At 34.5% G+C, this 24,113-nt stretch overlaps 1 protein-coding gene across 3 annotated transcripts; it reads right to left on the minus strand.

Annotated features, from left to right (window-relative positions):
* Positions 1-805: 805 nt before the first annotated feature.
* On the minus strand, positions 806-23,925 carry LOC135835665 (zinc finger protein 16-like). 3 transcript variants are annotated; one of them, XM_065350031.1, is made up of 5 exons: positions 23,717-23,925; positions 23,415-23,600; positions 23,192-23,341; positions 22,867-23,123; positions 806-3,906 (listed from the first exon to the last, which is right to left on the minus strand). In XM_065350031.1, exons 2-5 carry the CDS (start codon positions 23,577-23,579, stop codon positions 1,911-1,913), a joined length of 2,568 nt encoding a protein of 855 aa, XP_065206103.1. In that variant the 5' UTR covers positions 23,580-23,600; positions 23,717-23,925; the 3' UTR covers positions 806-1,910. The 3 variants fall into 3 exon arrangements, with proteins under 3 accessions (XP_065206103.1, XP_065206104.1, XP_065206102.1); XM_065350032.1 differs by lacking the exon at positions 806-3,906 and adding an exon at positions 9,314-11,391 and having other exon boundaries at positions 23,717-23,921; XM_065350030.1 differs by lacking the exon at positions 806-3,906 and adding an exon at positions 15,494-18,210 and having other exon boundaries at positions 23,717-23,924.
* Between the last annotated feature and the right edge of the window lie 188 nt (positions 23,926-24,113).

The following is a 24,113-nucleotide window of genomic DNA, read 5'->3' on the forward strand; positions in this document are numbered from 1 at the left end:
AGAAGATAAGGCAATTGAATCCACTCTTTATCATCTTCATGTGAAACCATGTACTGAGGGAATGGTTTTCCACTTCCACAGAGAGGAAAATCCAGAAGGAACTTCTGGGAGTTCTAGTACCTCAACTAAGACAACCTGGCCTCTATACAATAAAATGACCTTCATAAGTGACCATAATTAAAAGACAAAAGTAAGTTATTATTATTAATCATTATTATTGCAATAAATAAAGTAGGAATGATTGTTGTAGTCTTGTAGAATCAATTGAAGCATAACTTTTCCAGGCAGGGTCTAGCGTTCCATGCGAACATTTATTTTTGAATACCGGCTATACCATGTCCGATTGGAGGAATAGATTAGCATCATTCACTTTAAATATGCTCGTTTTTTTGACAAGAATTGTGATTTAATATTTTAATTTGATAATATTGGATCTTATTTTGTATATTTCGACTAGTTTATAAGTTTACTTTAATGCAAACGTTTATTTTCAATTGCGAGCTATACCATGTTTGATCGGAGGAATACTGGAATAGATTAGCATCATTTACTTTAAATATACTCGTTTTTTTAAAACAAGAATCGTGATTTAATATTTTAATTCGATAATATTGGATCTTATTACATATATTTTGACTAGTTTACTTTAATGCGAACGTTTATTTTCGATTACGAGCTATACCATGTACGATCGGAGGAATACTGGAATAGATTAGCATCGTTCACTTTAATTAAATATGTTTGTTTTTTTGAACAAGAATCGTGATTTAATATTTTAATTAGATAATATTGGGTCTTATTACGCATATTTGACTCGTTCACTTTAATAAAAATTGATTTGCATGTTTTTTTTTGCTCTCAGATTGCTTGTTCTTGTGTTATCCATTACTCCGAAGCCGAAAACTTACTTCTAGAGGTTGAATTTTTTCATTTTCCTATGAATTTAGCGAATTATAGAAAATAATCGATTAATCGATTATTCTTGTCCATTTTTGTCGATTAATCGATTGGGAAAATAATCGTAATCGAAATCATCAATTATCAAAATAATTGATTATTCCCAACACTAGTAATGGGAGCCAATTGCGTACTATTGATAAACCTCCAGCACCTGAATTACCCAAGGGTTGGTCATATTTAAAACCCTATTTTTCATGCATAAAGTATGAAAACAACGAGAAAGATACCAAAAAGGGAAAAATTTTGGGTAAATGTTTGAAATGTGGTGCAAATATTAGCACAGCAGTCTCATCAGCATCCAATCTTAAGAGACATTTGAAGGTAAGTAAGTGAATTCATTTTTCATTTGTTTTTGTGTATGACCTAACATGGAACAGGTGAGTGGGTAATACGTCTAGGGCATTGTTCATAATATCCAAATATGAAAATTATCCAATGAGCTGAATGACATAATAAATTTTAAAAAATACACATATTTTATGTTTGTAATGTTTTTTTGATTTTGTGAGGTTAAAAGTCATTTGAAAAAATGTCTTTCAGTATCTCTACCTGTATTCCATTCCTTTCGAGTTGTTCTCCTATTTGAGAAGTTTGAATTAAACAAGAAAATAAATGATCCATCAATAATCAATTAATTAATTTGTAATTTGTTTTCAATACATGACAAAAATCAACAAAATTGCAAAATAATTCTACAGAATCAATCTTTTCACACTGATTTTTTAAAATCGATATTATTTTCTTAAAAATGACTTCATGAAATTGATACCCCTCCCCCTTCCTCCCTCACCTAAATAATCAACATCATTATTACATAGATGCCAAGGAAAGTACATAGCCAAACAAAAATTTTCAAACTTTTTCAGGAATGGATTGATCATTATGGTTGGAATATAAGCGTACCATAAAATTAACTGATCCGATCAATGAACCAGATACCGACTCAAATTTCACTCATCCGCGCCAACTTCGATGTAAAATACTTGATCATCTTGAGCAGAATGATATTTCTTATTGTGTCTAATCAAGAACTTCCTTAATCTGAAGCCTAACTTGCATTTATCACAATTGAAAGGTTTGATTTGAGAATGAATGGTCGAATGATCTTTCAAGTACTTCAACAAGCCAAACTTTTTGCCACAAACATGACAACTGAACTGCCTAGACTCGTGACGTTGCTTAATATGAACTATCAGATCTGAATTGAAATTATACTTCTTGCCGCAATAGGAACACGCGAACTTGCGCAGATTCATTTCTGAGATGAGATGAGCATTCAAGGAATGCTTACTGGTATATGCTTTATTGCAATACTCGCATTTGTAAGGTTTCAGACCAGAATGCATACGCATATGAAGCAGTAAAGTTCGTCGATAGAACAGCTTTTTGCCGCAAAGATTGCACGGGTATTCGGCAGTTTTGACACCGCCTGATTTGATGTGTTTTTTCCATCGCAAAGACATCACTTTACGATACTCTGTGGGATCGTGTTTGTTTTCGATATGGTTCTTGAGTTCTTCACTCTGGCTGAACTGACCTTCGCAAAGCTCGCAGGTTAATTCGGTAAGCTGATGTTGTTTGTAACTTTTTTCTGAGGTGAATTTGCGGCCACAGATTTCACAAGGATACACGAACGCTGGATTGGTATCATTTTCATCGTCGACCCTTTCTCTGTATTTATCCAACGTGTGAATCGAAATAACGTGTTGTTTGAGCAGATCATTCGAGGTGAATATTTCATCGCACAGAACACAAATCACTTCCCTGAGCAGATGCTGACGCAAGTAGGTTTTCGAAGCGAACGATTTATTGCACAGATCGCACAAAAATGGTTTTTCAGGATCATGCGAGGAACGTTTATGCGAAACGTACATTTTTTTATCGGTAAATCGTTTAGAGCATACGTCACATTGAAAATTCTTCTGATCACCTGTAGTGGCCGCATGGAATCGGATATGTTTATTGAGGTAACACTTTTTGACAAACTTCCTGCCACAGATTTCACAAACGTAGTCTTTCATTCCAAGCTTGATCATCATGTGATCTCTGATGGCACTCTTGGATTTGAAACTTTTACCACATAAATCGCATGCGAATGGTTTCTCTTCCATGTGGATAATCATGTGACGCTCGAGATTACTATCCTTGACAATTTTACCGCATATGAAACACATACTGGTTAGTGCCTCCAATTGACGTTCTTGTTCGGTATCGGACATGGTGATATCGTGATTTTGCTTCATGTGCTTCTTCAGATCATCGGTTTGGTTAAATTGCTGTTCGCACGAACGACATTTAATCAGGATACATCGATTTTCACGATGGTACTTGTAACCATCTTTGGATCGAAAGTACTTGTCACACTGATCGCAATGCAGAAGTTCTTTAGGACGTCGGTGCCTTTCTTTGTGCGCCTTGAACGCTAATTTAGTTTTGAATTTGCTTTCGCATTCGTTGCAATGGTAGACGCGTTTTTCGTGTATTTTCAAATGTCTACCAAAACTTTTACGTTTGTTGAAAGATTTCGTGCATTTACCACATTGGAATCTTTTACCGCCGACTGTCGATGACGTATCGGGTTCAGAGGTACTCGGCTCATTAGCTACTTCGTTGTTCAATTCTTCCATGTAACCAGAGAAAATGGAATCTTCAATAGAATCTACGTGTTTCTGGTAATGTTTTAAGAACAACGTCATCAATGGTCGGCAAATGAAATCGCACTTGTCGCATTGCATGTATTTGATGTTATTCGAATGCTTACGTAAGAATTTCTCAAATTCTGCAGGTACTCGCGGATCAGACAGAGAATTCTTGGAGACAGCGATAGCCGGTAACGATAAATCATCTCGCGCAGCTTGTTCACACGTTGGAACAGAGACTAAGTGCGGTTCGTTCATCTTTCGACTTTCTTCTGTGATTTCGTTTTTCGATACATTTGCATTGCACCTATAAGTACGAAAATCACTGTTACTTTCCAGTCCATAAACACAAGAGGAAGCGTTCGAGTAAATTAGACATATTGATCTTATTTTGACGATATCTCACGTTGAAATTAAATTCTAAAAGTTACATAAGCCTAATTAGAAACCACCTTAAAATGAAACAGTTGACGCGTCCCAACTCAAAAAACAACCCATAGCTTTAAAAAAAAACAAAAGTAGGAGTAAAGTCTTCTTTGCAAGAAAAGTATTGAATCAAGGATATACTCGTATTTTATTTTCAACAGTTGATAATAAAATACAACCGACAAAAGCTCTATAGGACTTCGTTTGTTGATACAATTGGAAACGTCCAAAATTTGCATTTTTTTCCCCAAAAGTTTTACATGATTTCAACAATAATTTTTTACACAAGTTTCTTCAAGTCCAACACAATTATTTCAGTTTAAAAATCCAATATAAATTCAGGCATACTTATTGATATTGGAAATTGATAATTTTTTTCAATTTTTTCCACGGCTTATACTCATTTTAAGTAATTTCAGTGACTGAAAATTTTTAAAAAATCAATGAAAAAGTAGCCAAAAAAGTTGCAATACGCTAGCAAAGTATTTTTTAAATAAGAAAAAAAAACATTCCGTTTCAATTAAAAAACTGAAACCAAAAAATTAATTATGCAAAAAAAATTGTCAAAATCAAATACTTATTTTTTCGGCTCCCGGGGTTCTCAAAGTTGTGAATAAAAAATGAATTTAAGAAGAAACCACGGAGTATTATTTTTCAAACACTTTTTCAGCGTAAAATATCAGTTTGAACCCGATAAACGTTATGCGAAGTGATTTTCCTATTTTCAACTCTCGGAGGCGGAAATTATGGAGGGGGGGGGGGTCAAAGGCGCACCTAAAAAAGGCGTTTATGCATATTTTAAAAATTAATTGAAGAATTTATATTTGAAACACATTAGCGAGAGCTCGATAATTTTTCAAAATGATTTTTCCTGTTACTTTCATAATTGAGATGTTTTGGGTCAAATTCTGAGATTTTACTTCGTTGAAATCGTGAAAATTTTCGAATACAGGGTGTCCACAAGTTTTGGCAAATCATTTTCCCTGACTTTTCCAGGTTTTCCAGACCATTTTTTCCAATTTTCTATACTTATCTCATACTTTAATTGAGGAAGAGCTGTTTTTGGGATGGGGAGGGGGGTGTAATTTTTTTTTATTAGTTTCTCTTTGAACTGGATACTTCTTCAGATATAAAAAAACCGCTAAACTTTAATCAACTTTTTTCATTTTAAAAAAAGATAAAAATGAAATGCAGAATGAAAAACCAAAAATGGAGAATAATTTTTACTGACAGAACTGAGAACAGGTACAATAAGAGCAAATTATACCCACGCTTTATTTATTCCAGTACTTATGAAAATGACAAAAAAATAACAGAGCTGATGCGGACCCGGGACAGATAATATCATGTTTGGCCCATTTCTAAAATAGAAGCTACTTTTAGGTTTTTGAGAGGGGGTACGTCGAATGAAAATTTGTGGATTGATATGGTCGAAAAACATTAATTTTGGCCAATGGATACAATATTCATATGACTTATGAAATTTTTTTTTTTTTGATTTTTGGAGGCCTCAAAATGTGAAATTTGTTTATTTTATAAAACGAGAAACAAATTGGCCCGAGCGAAGCGAGAGCTTTTGAAAATTTTCATTTCGAGATACCCAAAAACGAAGGGGCTTTTAATACGAGGAGTTTATTTTTTGGTTTTTTAAATTTTAGAATTAGAATTATGTTCTTTTGAAGGAAGTTACTTTTAAAAAAAAGAACAGGCCCGAGGGTTATGCGAAGACGAGTAGTTCTTTTTTGAATTTTAAAATTTTGGAATTAAAATTATTTTTTTTTAAAGAAGCTGATTTTGAAAAAGAAAACAGAACAGGCCCAAGCGAGGGCGAAAGCTCTTGAAAATTTGTACTTCAAGATGCATAAAAACGATATTTTTTTTGTGATGAATTCATTTTTTAGCTTTAAAACTTGATTTTGATTACCTAGAAATTTTCATCTTTGTCTTCGAAAAAAAAATAAAACAAGCCTGAGCGAAGCGAGGCCAAAAGCTTCTGAAGTAAAAAATAATGTTTTCCTTCATCACAGGTCTTTATCCAAAATTTGCAATTGATCGTTTTTTCAACATTCCAAGAATTTTGCGTGAAAATTACGAAATTCCCTGACTTTTCCAGGGTTTCCAGGCTTGTGGGCACCCTGGAATAGTAAAATCTCAGAATTTGATCCAAAAAGCTCAATTATGAAAGTTACAGGAAAAATCAAATGAAATGTTGATTCTTCAATTTAATTATTTGAAAAAGTTTGTAGAAAGGGGGGGTTCTAAAAAGTGTTCAAAATTACGAACATACAGAGAGCTTAATTCAATTTTTTCATCTACATAATATAAATTGCATACATACAGATACACCTCAAAACGTTACGTTTGGCGCAAATCGCAGGTTTCTAGTTTTCCAGGGATTCCTAAATATCGAAATTACGAAAAATTGGAAAATTGAATTTTTGAATACCAGTATAAAATTTTATTCAGCTCAAAATTTGGTAGGATGAAGGTCTCTCAGATACTAATAAACTGTAAAAAGCTTTTTTAGCGGGGTTCAGAGGGGTAGGTTGAAAATACTGATTCCGAAATTTTCTAAAAATTGAACCTCCCCCCCCCATTTGATCCCTGAAGGTCGAAAATAGGAAAATCACCTCGCATAACGTTCAGCAGGTTCGAACAGATATTTTACGTCAAGTTTTTGAAAGTAATACTCAGTGGTTCCTAAAATTCTTTTTTTTTTAAATTTTAACTTTGGGAACCCAAAAAATGCGCATTTTGGGTTATTAACTAACCACAGGGTCGTATTTGGGACATTCGTCACATTTTAAGAGTGGTCAAGTCGATAACTGCCTGTGCCCCAAAAAAGAATATAAAGAACAGCGGAAATCTTCACGGTTTTGTTCTGGTTCTGTTCTTTCAAAATTGATTTCCCGATCTTGTTCTTGTTATGGTTCTTCAAAAAATGCTTCGTTTTAAAAAAATTAGTTTTGTTCATTTATTGTTCTTTCAACACTGATTGATATAAATTGAAATTGGCGAGAAGTGATTGGTGAGTGAATGAAGCTTTACACCCTCACTCAGTTATTATAGCTGAATCCACTCATGTTCGTTTTTCGCATAGAAAATGAAATCTTTTGGTTGTACGTATTACACTGGAGCACGCAAGAATACCCCATAATACAAATGGGTACTCTGAAAAAGTATTCCTCGCTGGGTTAGACAGTGGAGGTTGTTGTGTAATCTTGTGCTTAGTACAACCACCCAGTTATTTATTTTATTATTTAAAATATAAATCATTGGCATTATACCTACAAACAAAAGGTAATTATTCATATTTGTTGTATTTTGTGAATTTTTAATTTATATTTTATAAATATGGAGTCTATTATCCTACACCATGGACTGGTCATTCAAGCCTCTCCCAAGCTTCGGAAAATTACAACTTCCAATAAATCCATTCAACCAGTTATAACAAAGTTGAAAAATATTCCTTCATCACAGCGATACACATTATACATATTACTAAAAATTTTGGATAAGAAATGTTTTTATATTAATGATGATACCAATCAAGGCTCATTAGTGAAGAGGAGTAGGAAAGTTGTGCTTCTCAAAGCCAGAAACATGGTCCTGCAACCGCCCACTACAGTAGAAAATTCTATTCTCCTACAGATGAAAATTAGGATTAACTGTACTCATTTCTCATCTCTCATCTCCCATCAACCAGCACCTCAACAGGTTGGAGGCTGATGTTGGGAGTATAAAAAATGCTATACAAAATTTAGAAACTTGAAGATGATACTTATCCGTGAGTGAACTTTTAAGCTTAATACTGTTATTTGCATGGCAATATTGTGTTATCTACCAGATATCAGAGTTACTGAATCAGAGGCAGTAATCAACCCGCAGATTATTCTGGATTTCACAGCATTTCGCTTGTTATGCAGTCTACCAGAGATGACTTATCCTACCTCTGACGAATTGACGTTGATTTACAAATGGGGATTTGATGGCAGTTCGGGTCATGCTGCATATAAACAGAATTTCAAAAATGAAAGCTTGGATGACAGCTCTATCCTTACCACCTACACCTACAACAGAAAATTCTATTCTCCTGTAGATGAAAATTCTGATCAACTATACTCATTTCTCTCTTTTATTAACCAACACCTCAACAGGTTGGAGGCTGATGTTGAGAATATAAAAAATTCTGTATAAAATTTAGAAACTTTAAAAGATGATATCTCTGAGTAAACTTTCAAACTGATTAATGTAATTTGCATGACAATTTATTTTACTTATACTTAATAATGAGTTTTTTAATTTACAGATTTTATAAGAATTTCTGCAAGACCTTCCACTATTTCTCTTACAAGTGATATGCCTACTTCTGTGAATTCCAAATTTAGATTCCCTCTCAAAATTATATCATCCTGATTCAAAGGGATATGAAACTTTCTGCAAATCTCAAAATTCTCCCTTCTGTACCTACATGAATGAAGTGTTTGATCTCCAACATAAACTCATACCTACCTAGACCACAAAATTGCTACCTATAAATTGGATTCAAATAAAATAAATCGAATGAAACGAAGTGTTCAAACTTTTGATGATTTTTTACACTTGTGTTGCAATCTTGTGAGAATGTCTTATGATGGTCAGAATTTATCGTTATATAATTATCCTTGTGTTTTTTGTTGCATTTTTGGAGTAAGGCGAGACTTTATAGTCACTAACACCCCTACTATTTTATGATAATAACACATATAACTTTCATCAGTCGAATTGAGTGGGAAAAGCATCGCAGTCAACATTATTTTATCCTATTCAAAATGATTTTCTTCAATTATTTTACTTATTTTTATTGAGTATTAAATTGAGCAATGTTCTTTTCATAGTTTCAAAGTATGTATAATTATTATATTTGAATGTCATTAATTTTTTTCATATTTTATGGTTACTTGTTTCGCTAATCTGATGTAGGTACGTACCTACCTACTAGATAATTCAATAATTTGAATCAGTTTATATTTTACAGAAGCTGTTTTATTCTATTTTTCCTACTTGTTGTGTTCATTTCATGATTTTAAATCATACACACGAGGCACATCATCTGTAACTTCACCACTAAAATTAAAGTGCCCAGTTCTTCAAAGTGATGAAAAATTCTCTAATTTCTATAAAAGAGTTTCCATCAATAATGAATAAAAAAGACCATCCCAAACTTTTAAAATACCTCAAATCATCACTAACTCATACAACCACCCAAATGTGAACTTTTATCATAACTCCAACAATCAAGAGACGAATTCGATACACAAACCATAATATTTATTCGAACATAAAAAGAAGAAAAATAATACAAATGAGAAAAATAAAAGAAAAAAAAAATCATTAATTACCTAACCTAGTTTACTCTTTTTTAATAGCTTTACCGCATCGTTTCTGATGCTTGGCTAAATACCTCCTTAACTTGAAGGAATTACCACATTTACAATTATAAGGACGTTCTTCCGAATGAACGGATAAATGATCTCGACAACGTTTTTTAGTAGGGAAATCTTTACCGCAATGATCGCAAACGAATTCTTTCGCGCCGTGATTCATGATCGAATGCTCTTTCAGACCCATCCACCAATTGTAACTTTTGCCGCATATTTCGCAAACGTACTTTCGCATATTTAATTCGGCGTACAAATGATTTTTCATGCCTTGCTTCGTAGCGAACGTTTTGCCGCAGAGTTCACATGAGAATGGTTTACGACGCGATTTGCCCTCGATACTCTCATCTGCCAGCGAGTCTTCTGGTTTCGGGAGTTTTATTTCATCGCAGGATATTCTCTGATGGTATTCTAAGAGTTTCTCCAACTCATCGGTGGTTGCTTTGTGAGCAGCCGGCGAACTAGCGCCATCTTCGGTTGTATTATTCATACTATGCACGGTTTGCATATGCAGTTTGATGATCCATTTCTCATTAAACTTTTTATCGCAGTAATCGCATTGGTATTCTTCGAGATGATCTTTATGAGCTTGTCTTTTATGCGACCTGACCAGCCACTTGCGAGCGTACTTTTTATCGCATATGTCGCACTTGTACTGCATCAGGTTCTTGCCTTTGTGCGAATTCCGCTGGTGTTCTTTGACTTTCCACTCTTCGGCGTACTTTTTGCCGCATATTTCGCACTGGAATCCTTCGAATTTACCTTCGCACATCATATGGAATCGCATGTGTTTATTCAAGTACGCTTGGATGACGAATTTCTTGCCGCATATTTCGCAAACGTAATCTTTCATACCGATTTCGATCATTATGTGCTCGCGGAGAGACCACTTGATACGGAACGATTTACCGCAAAGGTCGCAAATGTACGGTTTATCTTCGGAATGCAGGTTTAGATGTCTAGAAAGAGCGTTCTCGGTGACTACTTTACCGCAAATCGGACACACGCTGCTGGCTTGCTCCTTCTTGGGCACCGGTTCCGGCTCGGCGACTGAGATATCTTCCTCTATATCGTGCACTTTTTTCAGATGATCTTGCAGCACCGATTTCACCAGGAACATATCGCCGCATATTTCGCATTTGTACTCGACGCAGACGTTGGTACGATGATGATTGTAACCGGATTTCGTTTTGAACACCTTGCCGCACATGTTACACACCAGCGAGACTACCTGAGACGCGTGTGTTTTCTTATGCACTTTTAATTCGAACCGGGTTTTATAAATCAGACCGCAAATACCGCACGAGAACACCTTGGCTCGATGAATCTTCTGATGCGCGTGCAAAGCTCGTTCCGAAGGTAAACTGGCTCGACAAATATCGCATTCTAAAAAATCCACTTCGGTTTCTTCGACCGGTTCGGGGCTGACGACGGTCATCTGCTCTAGGATGGCGATATCTGGTTTTTCGTCGATATCCGTGCGATCGAAATGCGTTTTGTAATGTTTTTCGAAAATATGCGCCAAAGGTCGGCATATGAATTGGCATTTATCGCACTGCATGTACTTTATACCGGTTTTATTATATTGCACGACGAATTTCTCGAACTCGTCGGGTAAAACTTTATTATTTTCTTTTGACTCACCGTCGTTGTGATCGTCATCAACCGGCATCTCTTCCACTTTGATCAGACTCTCATCGCACGCTTCGAACTCTACGTATTCCGTTGGATCCTGATGTTCGGCAGATTCGTTATAATCAACGATCATCGCGTCTTGCGACAGGCCGCTATTCGATTCTTTACCGTATGATGGCTCGTGGCCGAAATTTCGCGGCTGACTGCCACGTTGCTGCGGTTGCGTCACAGAATCGATAATGCAATCTGCCATCTCAACGGTAGTGGTAGTGTTTTGTTGGTGGTCGAGTACAACATCAGTGACTTGATACCTACAAAGAGTAGAATCGCCGTTATAATCGTGCGTATTTCAACGGTGAGTCAAAAGTATAAGGTTAGGTAGCGGTAATTTTATCATTTTTAAAATTCTCTTTTGTTCAGATTTCATTTCAATTCAGTATTTTTCTAATACAATGCGATCAAAATTGGGTAAGATAAGGTCTGCAATACGACGTTGGAATGGAGTTGAAATCATTTCAGTTTTGCTTACCTACTTTCAATTGATAATTTGATAAGTGTGTAAATATTCTAGAATAATTTTGATCCATTCAATGTTACATCCAACTTATAACATGCTGAGGGGTATCGACAATGCTTACAAGTTACATCAAGGAGGGTATGAGCAAAGATCAATGATCATTAAATGAAGACAAAAGCATCTCACACAAAAAAGGTATTCATGATTTACAGAATGGCTGCATACAGACGATTCTGCGTGGAAAAGGCCCAACAAACGTAATTTAAAAAATACACGACATTGTGTAAATTAGGGTGCTCCTTATTTTTGAAGTTGGGATTTTTCCGCTCCCACCCCTCAAAGTGGTAACCTCTGATGAGAAAATAATTCCCTATTTTTTATTTTTTTCCATTTTCGAAGAATTTGGACTACGGTGGTCCTCTCAATTATGAAATTTTAAAAATTTTTCTTTGAAATGGTTTTTTTCAAATTTTTGAAAATTGAGGGGCCCACTGCAACCCGAATTTTTTTTCGAAAATGGAAAAAATAAAAAATAGGGAATTATTTTCTCATCAAAGGACACCACTTTGTGGGCTGGGAGGAGGAAAGACCAAAACAAACTAATTTTAGGACATCCCACATAATAATACGAATTTCTGGGGGGGGGGTCAGCTTAGTTTTCATGGGAGGGGGCTAAAATCGCCATGAGAGTCTATTTTACTCAAGAGGGACCTTTCAGAGATGATGGAACTCAAAATTTTGAAATTTAGAAAATTTTTCAAAATAGGGAATTATTTTCTCACCAGAGGTTACCACTTTAGGGGGTGGGATTGGAAAAAATCGCAAATTTTTTTTGCCATGTAGTTGAGGACCACCCTAGTGTAAATTCACACCATATTCTTCAATTGTTGCGAATTATTATAAGCAGGCCTTTTTTTGAACTTCATTCCTTAGGGGGGCACTAAATTGAAGTTGCAAGTCCCTTACTTTCAACCCCCCTCCCCCGCCAAGATGTTTTGAGAAAAAAATCGAAGTACCTAAATTATTTTTCTTTTGTTGAAAAAAATATTTTTGGAAATATACGTAAGTATAAGTGTTTTGAAATGAAAAATTTCGTTCAATTTTTTTGATCTTCATGTATTAATATTCCATAAATCAAAAATTTCAATGTGGCAACTTTGATAAATTTTGTACTTTGATAATTTTTGACCTAAAAAAAATTCACATTTTTTTTGTAAAAGTTACCAAAATTGTGTTTTTATATTTTTTTTCAAATTTTTTCATTTTTCTAGTTCATATGATAATTGTTTGATATTTTCAAACTTCCCCGATGGGGGGGGGGGTCCCCCACAAAAAAGCTCTGATTATAAGCATTTGATAAACTCGACCAAATGTTGTTGTTAGAAGTTTTAATCTGCGCGGTATTTCAAAGAAATATTCAGATAGAGTAAGCAGTGTTGGAATTTGAATTCAAAAAATGGCTTCATTTAACAAATTATTCATAAGTCATAATGTATGTGTAACGTTTCATTATTACAGATTTTATGTTATTGTTCGTTTTCAACGACTCGACGTCAGTCATTTCATTTTGTGCCACAGCACTGTACTGTACAAAAATCAGCGATGTGCCTTGACGCGTCAAATTAAATATATAGTTGACATGTCAATTACTTCAACTATGTCAAACGAATTGGCCAATCAAAATTCATTTTTGAAAAAAATTTCAGCCAGGCACCATGCCATGGTTCAATATATAAAAATAAATCAATAAAATAGAAAAAAACGTAAAATTAAATAAATTAATGCGTCTTCTTTCAGAGTTATGTTCATTCTAAAATTCGTAATAAGCTCACTTATGAGCACTCCAAAAAACTGATTCATCTCTATTACACCTTCAAAAACGAAGATTTATTTTTAATAAACGTTTATATTTGTATTTGTAGAGACATGAGCTCTCAGAGAGAGGGAATTTTCGAAAAATTCATTGCTCTAGCCCCTTGTTAAGACCCAAATTAGCACGTTTGAATAAATCATCTAAGAATTGGCAAGAATTATGCCGAACCATCGAAAGATATCATTTATCCAACTAATAAGTAATAACAAATTTACAATACTCAAAAAGTACATTTATACTGGCGACTGATTTTCAGGGAGGTAAAGTTGTGTCGCCAAAACGTTCATGATCATATTGATAGTTTTCCTGCACATGAAAGCCACTATAATAAAGAACGACCATCAAGAAAGAACCTAAAAAGTGATCTCTATATAGGTAATGAGAATGTATGAACTGTACTGCCAGAAATATCGTTCTGATGTTTCATATAACTTAATTGTATGAGCTATTTTCAATGAGAATTTTAATCCATCGTTTCATGCTCCTCAAACAATTAAGTACTAGTGGTGACTGCGATCAATTCAATATTTCTTTAAAACAAGCAACATAGTATAACGAACACCTAAAGGAAGCCGTTGATAGATACAATGACACGAAGAAAGATGAAGAAAATTGCAAAACTAAGAAACTGAGTGCTTCCTACAATAATCGACTCGTGATTGATTATTTATAAAAGCCAAAATCCATTACCAATACATCAAAGAATCAAAATACTTTTATCGATCAAAATTTACTTCCTCTATAGGTTTGAAAATGAAACCAGAGATCACCAAAATTGTTTTTTCGCTCTTATGAAAAATAATTTGGTTTTTTGACTTGCATTTTTTTTGCTCCATGAGTACAGAATTCTCAGTTCTTAAAATCACTGCTATGTTTGCTGAGAGTTAATGAGTTCGACTCTTTCACTAAATACGCTCGGAAAGGTTTAAAAAAAATCGTTTCAAGACTACTCCATTTCATTCAGATTGAAACGAAATTCTCAAAGTTTACCTTGCAGTTTTAAGAGCACCTGTTGAAGAGCTGTTAGATATTATTTGGAGAACTGCTAAATAAGCTTAATCGAAACAGGTTGACTAAGAAGCGCTTTGAAAGAAAATCAGTCCATCTGTGGATGGTCTTCTAATTGACGTTGTTGTTTGTTGATATCGGCATATCATTTGAAAATGTTTATACTGTCAAAGTGTCAATAGGCATATTGTATCAAATTTATATAAATCATAGCATTATGCAGTTGAGATTGCATACTTAATACAGACAGGGTGTTGAATGAAACTTTGGGAATATTCCAACCATACGCAGACATAACTCGAGTAGACGAACAAAAAAGCATTATTATGAGTTGACTATCTTGTAAATTGAAGGAATCATTCGTTTGCTCGTATAAAAAAAAATCATCCTCGTAGTATCAACTCGAGTAAACGAACAAGAATTGCCGTAATATAAAATCGCTCATCTTCAAAACTGAAGGAGCTAACACAATTTGAAAACTTGGAATTTCCAAAATGTAGGGCACTTATTATTTTGAAATTTTAAATCAAGTTTCCTCTTCTAGTTTTTGAAGATGAGAAATTTGTCGTTGTTTAAATGATCCGAACGGTTTTTTATTTTTGAATGATTTTTTGAAATTATTGATAAATTTACTGTTTTGCGAGTCAAATAATTTTTTCAATTCACAAAATAGGCAACTTATGAATACTGTTTTTCATCTGTCTCGTGTTGTATCAATAGTTGAGATATTTCTAATGATGAATTCACAGAACCCCATCAATAATTAATCTTTCCAAGGTTCCGGCTTCATTTCATGGTAAAAACGTTCAATTTTTGAATTTTTAGCGTTCAAAATTTCTATAAAAACGCAATTTTTTCAGAAATCATCTAAATTCTATTACATTGCACATCACTTCATTCATAATTCACTTATCAAGCGATAAATAGATTTACACCGCAACAAAGACAACTAGCAATGGCTACTCCTTAATTGAATCATTCCATCACCCAGACACAAATGATACATACACACACGTATTACAAAACGTTCAACGTTGCGTTTTATTCACATGATTGAAAATTTTAAAAAAACTAAAATTCGACTGTATACGTATATACAACATACCTCGATCATAAATAAATACGCGATAAACGACCATCATTCGATAACATCGATATCGGATCGCACCCTAACCGAATAATAATTGGTTTCTTATAGCTTTACATTTCTTCTTATGTTTACTCATATATCTATTTAGTTTAAACGATAATCCGCACTCGCATACGAATGGTTTATCGTTCGAGTGCAATGTGACGTGATCTCTGAAACGTTTCCTCGTCGGGAACTCTTTACCGCACTGAACGCAAGCGTATTCTTTTTCGCCGTGATTCGTGATAATATGCTCTTTCAAATGCGAATAGTAATTATACCGTTTATCGCAGAACTCGCATTCGTGCCTGCGTAAATTCAGCTCGGCGTACAAATGGTTCTTCATCGCCTGTTTCCTGGCGAATCGCTTATGACAAAGACGACACTCGAACGGCTTCTCCGCAGACGTTCCGCTCGCTGGCTTGGAGTCGCCTTCGTCTTGCGACGATTCGTCGTTTTGCTGCTGGTGTGACGACGACGATGTCCGAGCTCTTTTGTACGGTGGTAAACGGTTTTCGTCATCGTCGTCGTCGTCGTCATCGTGCTCTTTGTAAACGTGATTTCGCAGCTGATCGTCGCACGGGTATACTTTGCCACAAATCAGACACAGTTTGTCGCCCGACATGTGGCTTTCGAGAGCTTCGGCGCTTCTGAACTCCTTGTTGCAGAAATCGCACTTGAACATGGTTGATATGTTGGCTTTCTGATGGCTCATCACATGGTTGCTAAGGCTGGATTTGGAATGGAACACCTTGCTGCATTCTTCGCATTCGTACTTCACGCCTTGAATGCAATTGGCGACGATTTCGTGCTGTCGCAGCATTTGCTTGCTTGCGAACTCTTTACCGCATCCGGCGCAAATATGGAGAATATTATTTTGCACTTCTTGCACGCCGTCGATCGTTAACAACGGGTCTTCTTCTTTGATCAGTTGAGTTAGCTGGTTAAAATGGTGCACAGAGGTGACGTGCTCCTTGAGAGATAAACCCGACGGAAACAGCTCGCCGCACAATGCGCAGTCGACTTCTTGAATGGCGTGCCGGTGAGTGCAGTCATTTTGAGTGTGATCGTCGCGACCGCAAAGTTCGCAATATACCTTCTTGACGCCGCTCTTGTGAGTACTCCTTTGATGTGACCGGATCATCCACTTCTCTTGGAATTTCTTGCCGCAGACGTCGCATTGGTATTCTTTGAATTCTTCGCCGTTGTGTTCCTGCGCCTTGTGCCTACGCACCATCCATCTTTCGGCGAACATGCTACCGCAAATGTCGCATTTGCACGACGAGAACCGACCACCTTTATGAACCGAACGCTGATGCACGCCTAAGCGCCACTTCTCCGGGAACTTCTTGCCGCACATTTCGCACCGAAATCCTTGGAATTCGCCGTTATTCAGCTGATGGTATCTGACGTGCTTGTTGAGGTAACCTTGTTTGAGGAACTTCATGCCGCAAATGTCACAAACGTAGTTCTTCATACCCATCTCGATCATGATATGATCTTGCAGCGAATGCTTGCGTTTGAACGATTTTCCGCACATGTCACACGTGAATGGTTTATCTTTAGAGTGCAAAATCATATGACGAGGCAGCACAGCCTGCGTCACCACTTTAAGACAAATCGGACAAACGCTCATTACCGTTTCGTTATCGTTGGATGGCGCAGTCGCGATCGTTGAGATGTCGCTTTCGACATCTTCGATAATCGAAGGCATTAACGCCGAAGGAGTTTTCTTCGCGTCCTCGTGCACATTACGCATATGATCCATCAGCACCGAATGCACCAAGAATTTTTCGTCGCAAATGTAGCATTTATATTGTATGCAGATTTTCTGCTGATGGTACGCAAACCCTTTCTTGGTTTTGAAATACTTTTTGCAAATTTCGCAATATATCAACGTGTTATTCGTAGATTTACGTACGTGACGTTTTTTATGCTTTTTCAGTAGTACCAACGAACGGAAATTACTATTGCAAACTTTACAGGTAAATGTTTTCGGTTTTTTGTCATGATTTTTCACGTGATTAATCATGCTCTTCTTTTTACAATACACCTTGTTGCATAACGCGCACTGATATTTTTCATCGGGCAGCGTTTTCACCGCCGATAAATCGGCGTCTTCGTCGCCGCTCACCTCTATCGTTTCTAATTTATCGGATAAATCGTGAGATGCGGCAACGTCATCGACCAAGTCATCGCCGGTGACCGATGACTCTTCTTCGAAATGCCATTGCTGATCGTCATCGTTCGTTTCGATCTTAACCTTGCAACAAGTTTCACAAACATACTGGTCGTTGATTAACTGACCGCTAAAGCTAGTATTCGAACAAATAGCGCATTTAAGCGATGAAATCAACGTACTGTCTAGATCGGCGGTATCCTGGACGACGTCATATGAAAGGCTCGCTGAGGAATTCGTCTGCAATTCGTCGAGTATTTGCGAGGTGTGCAGCGCCGAAGGTAACTTGTTACTAATTTCCACGCAATCTGAATCGACGGTCCCGGTATCGTCAATGTGATCGACATCATCGTCTTCGACGTTATTGTCGTCGTATTTGACGTCGACCAGCACATTACTGATATTTTCGTCCCCGTTGTTATACCTACAAATACCAACGGTAGATGTTACTTATACTTCGAAAATTTCGAAAACCAGTTCGTGCTATTTTTCCTTTCAATTTTGATTTCAACGGAGCAATATTGTAGAGTATTCGGTATGCAGAAGCGTAAAATGAAATATCGCGTTCCCATGGGTTTTAACATCGAATCAGCGAAATTGACGAATCGGTAAAATGAACAATTGTCGCCGAATGCGTGTAACAGACAATTCATTCGTTAATTTACCGACTGCAAACGAAAAGGAGGTAACATAAACTAGACTGTTTCATGAATTGGACGAAAAACCTCATGTTGTTAAAAAAAAAAGCAGAAAGATGCTACATTATTTCAATTTCTACTGCAAATACTTGAATTGTGAAAACAGGGCTCTTGATTTTTTCAAAAATAAATAAATAAATAATAATAGCTCAAGTAACTGGGAAAGTTTGAAAAACTTTTTGATAAAAAAGCGAGAATTTATGGCAGTTATTTCTCTCTGACAATTTTTTTTTTTTTTTTTTTTAAATATATTGTTTAAACAGTCACAAGGTATTAGATACATAAGTGACTTGATAGACATTTTTTTTTTTAGCAATTTCAGGCAAAAAAACAAGACTTGAGCATAATTTTTGAAAAAAAAAATTGAAAATCGATAGCAGTTTTGCTAAAAATCGAGAATTTTTGTCTAATACAAAGCAAGAACTTGACAATTTCAACAGAAGGTAGCACTGCAAAAAACTAATTTTTTTGCACTATTTTAATATAATAGGTAATAATATTTTTTAAAAAAACACAGATTTTTTGGTAAATAATACTTCTTTGGCAATTATGGGCGAAAAATTATATTTTTTCACAGTTTTTGTCCTTAATAAAGTGAGATTTTTGGCATTTATTATTATCAAAGCAAGACTTTTGATTATTTTTTAAAAAAATGAGTCTTGAAATTTGTTGCCAAAAACACGAATTTTTTACAATCTTTGGGAGATTTTTTCTTATTATTTTTATTAGCCGAAAACGAAATTTTGACAATTTTAATAAAAAGCAAGGCAGTGTAGCCAGTTGGGAAAGAATAAAAAAGTGCATTTCAAAAATTCTTCACCTACAATCAGCGATATTATCAACGTGTTCTCATTCAAGAAACAGGAGAAAATTAAATTTTTGAAAATTCGTAAAAAAAACTATCAACTTTAGTGACCGAATAGTAACTTAGTTACTCGAAAAGTAACCAAGTACGATCCCTGGAAATCAACATTCGAATTGTACAAAATTGAATCCTTAACTTCTATAGTGAATCACGCAAAGTTTAAAAACATACTTGGAGAGGGGCAGAAGTAGAGGAGAAATTCAGCACAGAACATAATCGATACATTCAAAACCCTCATTTTCCCAGGAATAAAAATTCAAATCAAATGATGTAAAAAAGTAGACTTGGCACCTTCTCCAATTTTTACAAACTAGATACAAATACGATCTAACAATTAGTTCAGAAATCTTCTTTCTACTTTTTTACATTTTAATACGAGCAAATTATGATTTATACAGAACACCCTTTCAGTCTCCTTGACCATCGAAAAACGCATCTTGAAGATGATTATTATTAAAACAACAAGATTGAAGCGAATACTTTCAAAAACCACAATTTTAAAAGGTCGTATTCATGAAATCAAAATGACTTCAAAAACTAAAACAATCTCACAAGTATACAAAAATCGATCAAAATACAATTTTAGGTACATACAAGCATTTCAATTATTTCCATTCTGATGAATTGGAAGCACAAAAAATTTCAATCTGAAAATACTAAAATTTAACAAACTCAAAAAACGATAATTTTCGCACTTCTTACTAAATATCTTAAATTTTTTTCTCAAATTTTTTCATCCACATAATTCTAAACTCTTTTCACTTCTCAGACTGAGTTTTTCAAGTTTCTATTTTTCAAATGCAATAATGCTATTCAATTTTCTCAAAAAATCCCATCAAAATTAGAATATTATCTTATTTGAAAATTGTAGAAACAATCTCTTTCAAAATCTTCCACCTTCCAAAATTTTCCAATTACCTTCAAAAATCCATTCAAAATCAACCAACTGTCTCAAGCAAATTTAAAATTCATAAAAAATGCTACCAAATTGCAAAATTCAACTCGAAACGGTTTGTGAGAAAATAATTAGAAATCTTTCAACACAGAATCACGTATGTACTCTCATTCGAAATTTGAAGCTCATCTCAAATCAGAGAAATAGGTACTCATTCACGATTCAAATAAAAAAAAAACTGTATTAATTTTTTACTTTTTTCAAAGAGTACATAGTTAGAAAGAATTTAGAAAAAATGGCATAAGCGACCGAGCCACTTGAAAAGTTACTACTGTAAAAATATGAGTTCTGAGTTTTCGAAATTTCAATATTATAAAAAAAAATCGAATCTTGGAAATTCCTTGAAATTTTTGTGCGTTTTGAATTCCTTTACATTACTTGACACCTAAAACCAACTCTGGAGACAAAAATTCGATGAAAAATCTGAACTTCTGGTCGAAAAATCGCGATACTTGCATGTTACAAAAAACTAAATGATAAAATGAGTACAAGTCAAAATTTTTAAACAATAAACATGAAATGGCTCAGATGATCTAATGGAAAAAATAGGAACAAAACGAAATACAGTACTTTTGAAGAGTACGTATAAGTATATTTTAAGGTTCTCTAAATAAAAACCTAATTGACAAATTCTAACCAACTACACAAGAAAAATTGTTACCTTAGTTAGAGTCGATATAAAATTGAATTTTTGACTTGTCACAGTAGACGATAGGCACCTCAAGATTTTATCTGAGTAAATGATGTAGAAATCGATGGAAAACATCAAAAATTCAATCAAATATCAAAATTTTCAATAAAACAAAAAAATCTAGAAATTTTGTTCATGAAAACTAAAATTAATTTTCAAGAAAAGCTTCTTTCAATCGCAAAGGCGCCAAGTAAACTGGACTTCTGGACTTGAAAATTTCGTCATCTTATCTGGAAAGCAATAGGAAACTCAAGTTGAGTTATTTTCCATTTCATGCATTCAACCGAGAGTTGTCCATTCAATGCTTTCGACAATTACACTGATTCTATGAAACCGACATAATACGACTCAACATGGTGATATAAATCATATTCGCTTCAAATAATTACGAATTTAATAAAAAGAATGTTCAAATAAAAGGGAAAAAACGTCGTACAATTCAGCTGAATAGCTCTTACAATACCAGCAAAATAAAAATACTCATATCATTCATCTTCGCCATATTTTTCAACTATTTCGTAATATTGGCGAATTTGAAAAAGTAGAAAAAAATGTAATCATAGGTACATTACCTACGTAGTACGTACGTAACATACAGGTAAACATTTTTTCAATAGAATATTCGTGAGACTTTAGAATTATATTGAGACGATCTCTCCAAACAATATGATAAAAATTTCATCTTTGAAATACTCGAAAAAACGAAGATTTCTGCGAAACTCAAATGTCAATTTTGGCAATAATTCTTATTTTTACTGTAAAAGAATCTAGCGTGACTTCCATACCACCACCCTCCAATTTAAAATCGTGATCGCGAAGATGGGGCCATTTCACGTAGATTAAACGTCAAACTTGAAGGAGTGAATTCTACATCAATCCGTAAATCAACATACTGAGAAATTTCAAACGTACATTTTCAATCGCAATGTATTATTCTACGGCATACTTTTTTACTTTCGAAATCTGAACAGAGATTCAAGATAGAGATAAGATTTAAAAAAATAAAATATTGTCTCAAATTTACGAACAGCTCCCTCCATTAACTCAATAAAATAGACGAGCATTACAGCACGAATAAGAAATAACTCTTATTATGGATAGAAGCAAAAGTTGGATAATTTCGTAACTCCGTCAAAATATCTAATAAGTTTTATGTTCTATTACATATAAAACAACCAACGATCTACATTCTCAAGTATTTGCTTTTTCACTTTCGGAACTTAGTTTCACTTTGACTAATCAACATTTTTCGAATTTACAATATTCTTTTCAAATACTGTGGAAAAAAACGAAATAAATACTTACACCCGAAAATTTTAGATACGCTCAATCAATAACGAAGTCTGGGAATAGCTCCAAGTTTAAGTAATTACAAGACTCGATACTCTCTCGCGTGTAAAATCCATATGCATTTAATTAAAAATCTCATCACATTCTAACACAGAACTTTTTAAATCAAGTAAGAAACTAGATCCCCTCACGTTTCTTCTGTCATTGATAATATCATTTCATTAGCTCAGACCATGCATACATTTGAACGTATCACGGATTCGCCTAGCATGTATTTCAAGTAATTCCATCTCCCAAAATTCCAAAATAAAACTGAAAATAAGAGGCGGAACTGTAACCTCGCAATTACATACTAGTTCCTACGTTACTTTGATCGTAACGAATGCAAAGAGCTAACGATTGTCGTATGTCAATTGTTACGTATCACAGTATCACTGAGCCACCATTCGATCAAGATACCAGAAGATGAATTCTGGAGGCGGAGAAATACATTCCGAAGTAGCGAAATACTCGATAATGAAGTCGTGGTACAAAGTATCTAAATTAGATAACAAAAAAAAAAAACAAAAACGAAAACTTACTCAGTCAGATTAGAAGATAATTGGTTATTTATGTTCTTCTCAGTCGAAATAACAGTGGTTGTAGTTTCATACGTGGAAAAATTCATATCTTCTATCACATTATCGAAATTTTGGTAATTTCCGGTGTCAGAAAACGATGTAAACTTGACGTTTGATAACTGATTGGTGTCAACCTGATCGGTGAAAAAATCATACGTTTCGCCTTCCACACTAACTTCGATTACTTCGATATCGTTATTCATATCGTTCGGTTTTTTCTGCGAATACGTGAAACACATTAAGTATCGTGTAAAACAGAAATGAAATTTGATGATTATTTCCTTACATCTTCTTCCTTGGTTAAATTATATTTCTCTACTATCTGACTGAATTTTTCGTTAACGCAGACACAATTGATGTAAAATTGATTCCACGATTCCACAGACGTTAAACAGTTGCGACATACTTTACGAGGCAGCACGTCATTTCGGCAAATCTGAATAAAATCGTACGATGAATAACGCAAATAAGCTATTATAACACAAAGTGAATATAAATTGTAACCTTACTTGAAATTCATCCCTAAAATAAATGTTTATAACGTCGTAGTTTTCCTCATGAGCATCGTCAAAAATAAGTTCAGTACTGTCTTTCAAGAGTCCACATAATCGACAAAGATCGTCCAATTTACCAAAATCACGTTCATTTGATAGAATCGAGTCAACTGAAATCATCTTACGCGTAACGGCTGTCCGCTGGAATTATTCAAAATACTTTTAGTTATAACGTATATCCAACTTGATAAAGTACATCAATAATAAGAGAGGAGAACTGAATGGAAGGAAACAAATTATAAGAATACTACGCATACCTGAGTGGCAATCACTTATATAACATTTATAAGACAAACAACGCACTAAAATTCAATAAAACAAACAACATAAAATTGATATTAATTCACAAAAAACTTCATAACGATTATGAAATGATAAATTAAATTCATTCAAAATCCTTTGAAAACGAAAGAAAAACGAATTTAAAAATTCCAAATGGCGACGTTAACCGAAGATGCCTCGCGTTCCTTGAAAAGGCAAGGTATAAAAACGCGTAAGGCACTCCAAATCACGTGATCTCATTCTTAGAACGTGATTCGTTCAAATTATATTGGTGGGTTTTTAGGTAGGTAACATTTCAACCAATGAAAATGCGGCATTCTGACGTCATTCAAAATAATTTTTTTTAATTTTAAATTTTATTAATTTTTTCAA

This window comes from Planococcus citri, chromosome 2, assembly GCF_950023065.1.
Source record: "Planococcus citri chromosome 2, ihPlaCitr1.1, whole genome shotgun sequence".
Lineage (NCBI taxonomy): Eukaryota > Metazoa > Arthropoda > Insecta > Hemiptera > Pseudococcidae > Planococcus > Planococcus citri.

What these genes read in the sequence shown, in the direction of transcription:
- LOC135835665 (XM_065350030.1), bottom strand. Translation starts at nt 23,579, where the DNA reads ATGATTTCAGTTGACTCGATTCTATCAAATGAACGTGATTTTGGTAAA. An exon ending in ATTTAACCAAGGAAGAAGAT is followed by an intron (nt 23,124 to 23,191) that starts GTAAGGAAATAA and finishes ACGTATTCGCAG; the next exon opens with AAAAAACCGAACGATATGAA. An exon ending in TTATCTTCTAATCTGACTGA is followed by an intron (nt 18,211 to 22,866) that starts GTAAGTTTTCGT and finishes TGGTATTTGTAG; the next exon opens with GTATAACAACGGGGACGAAA.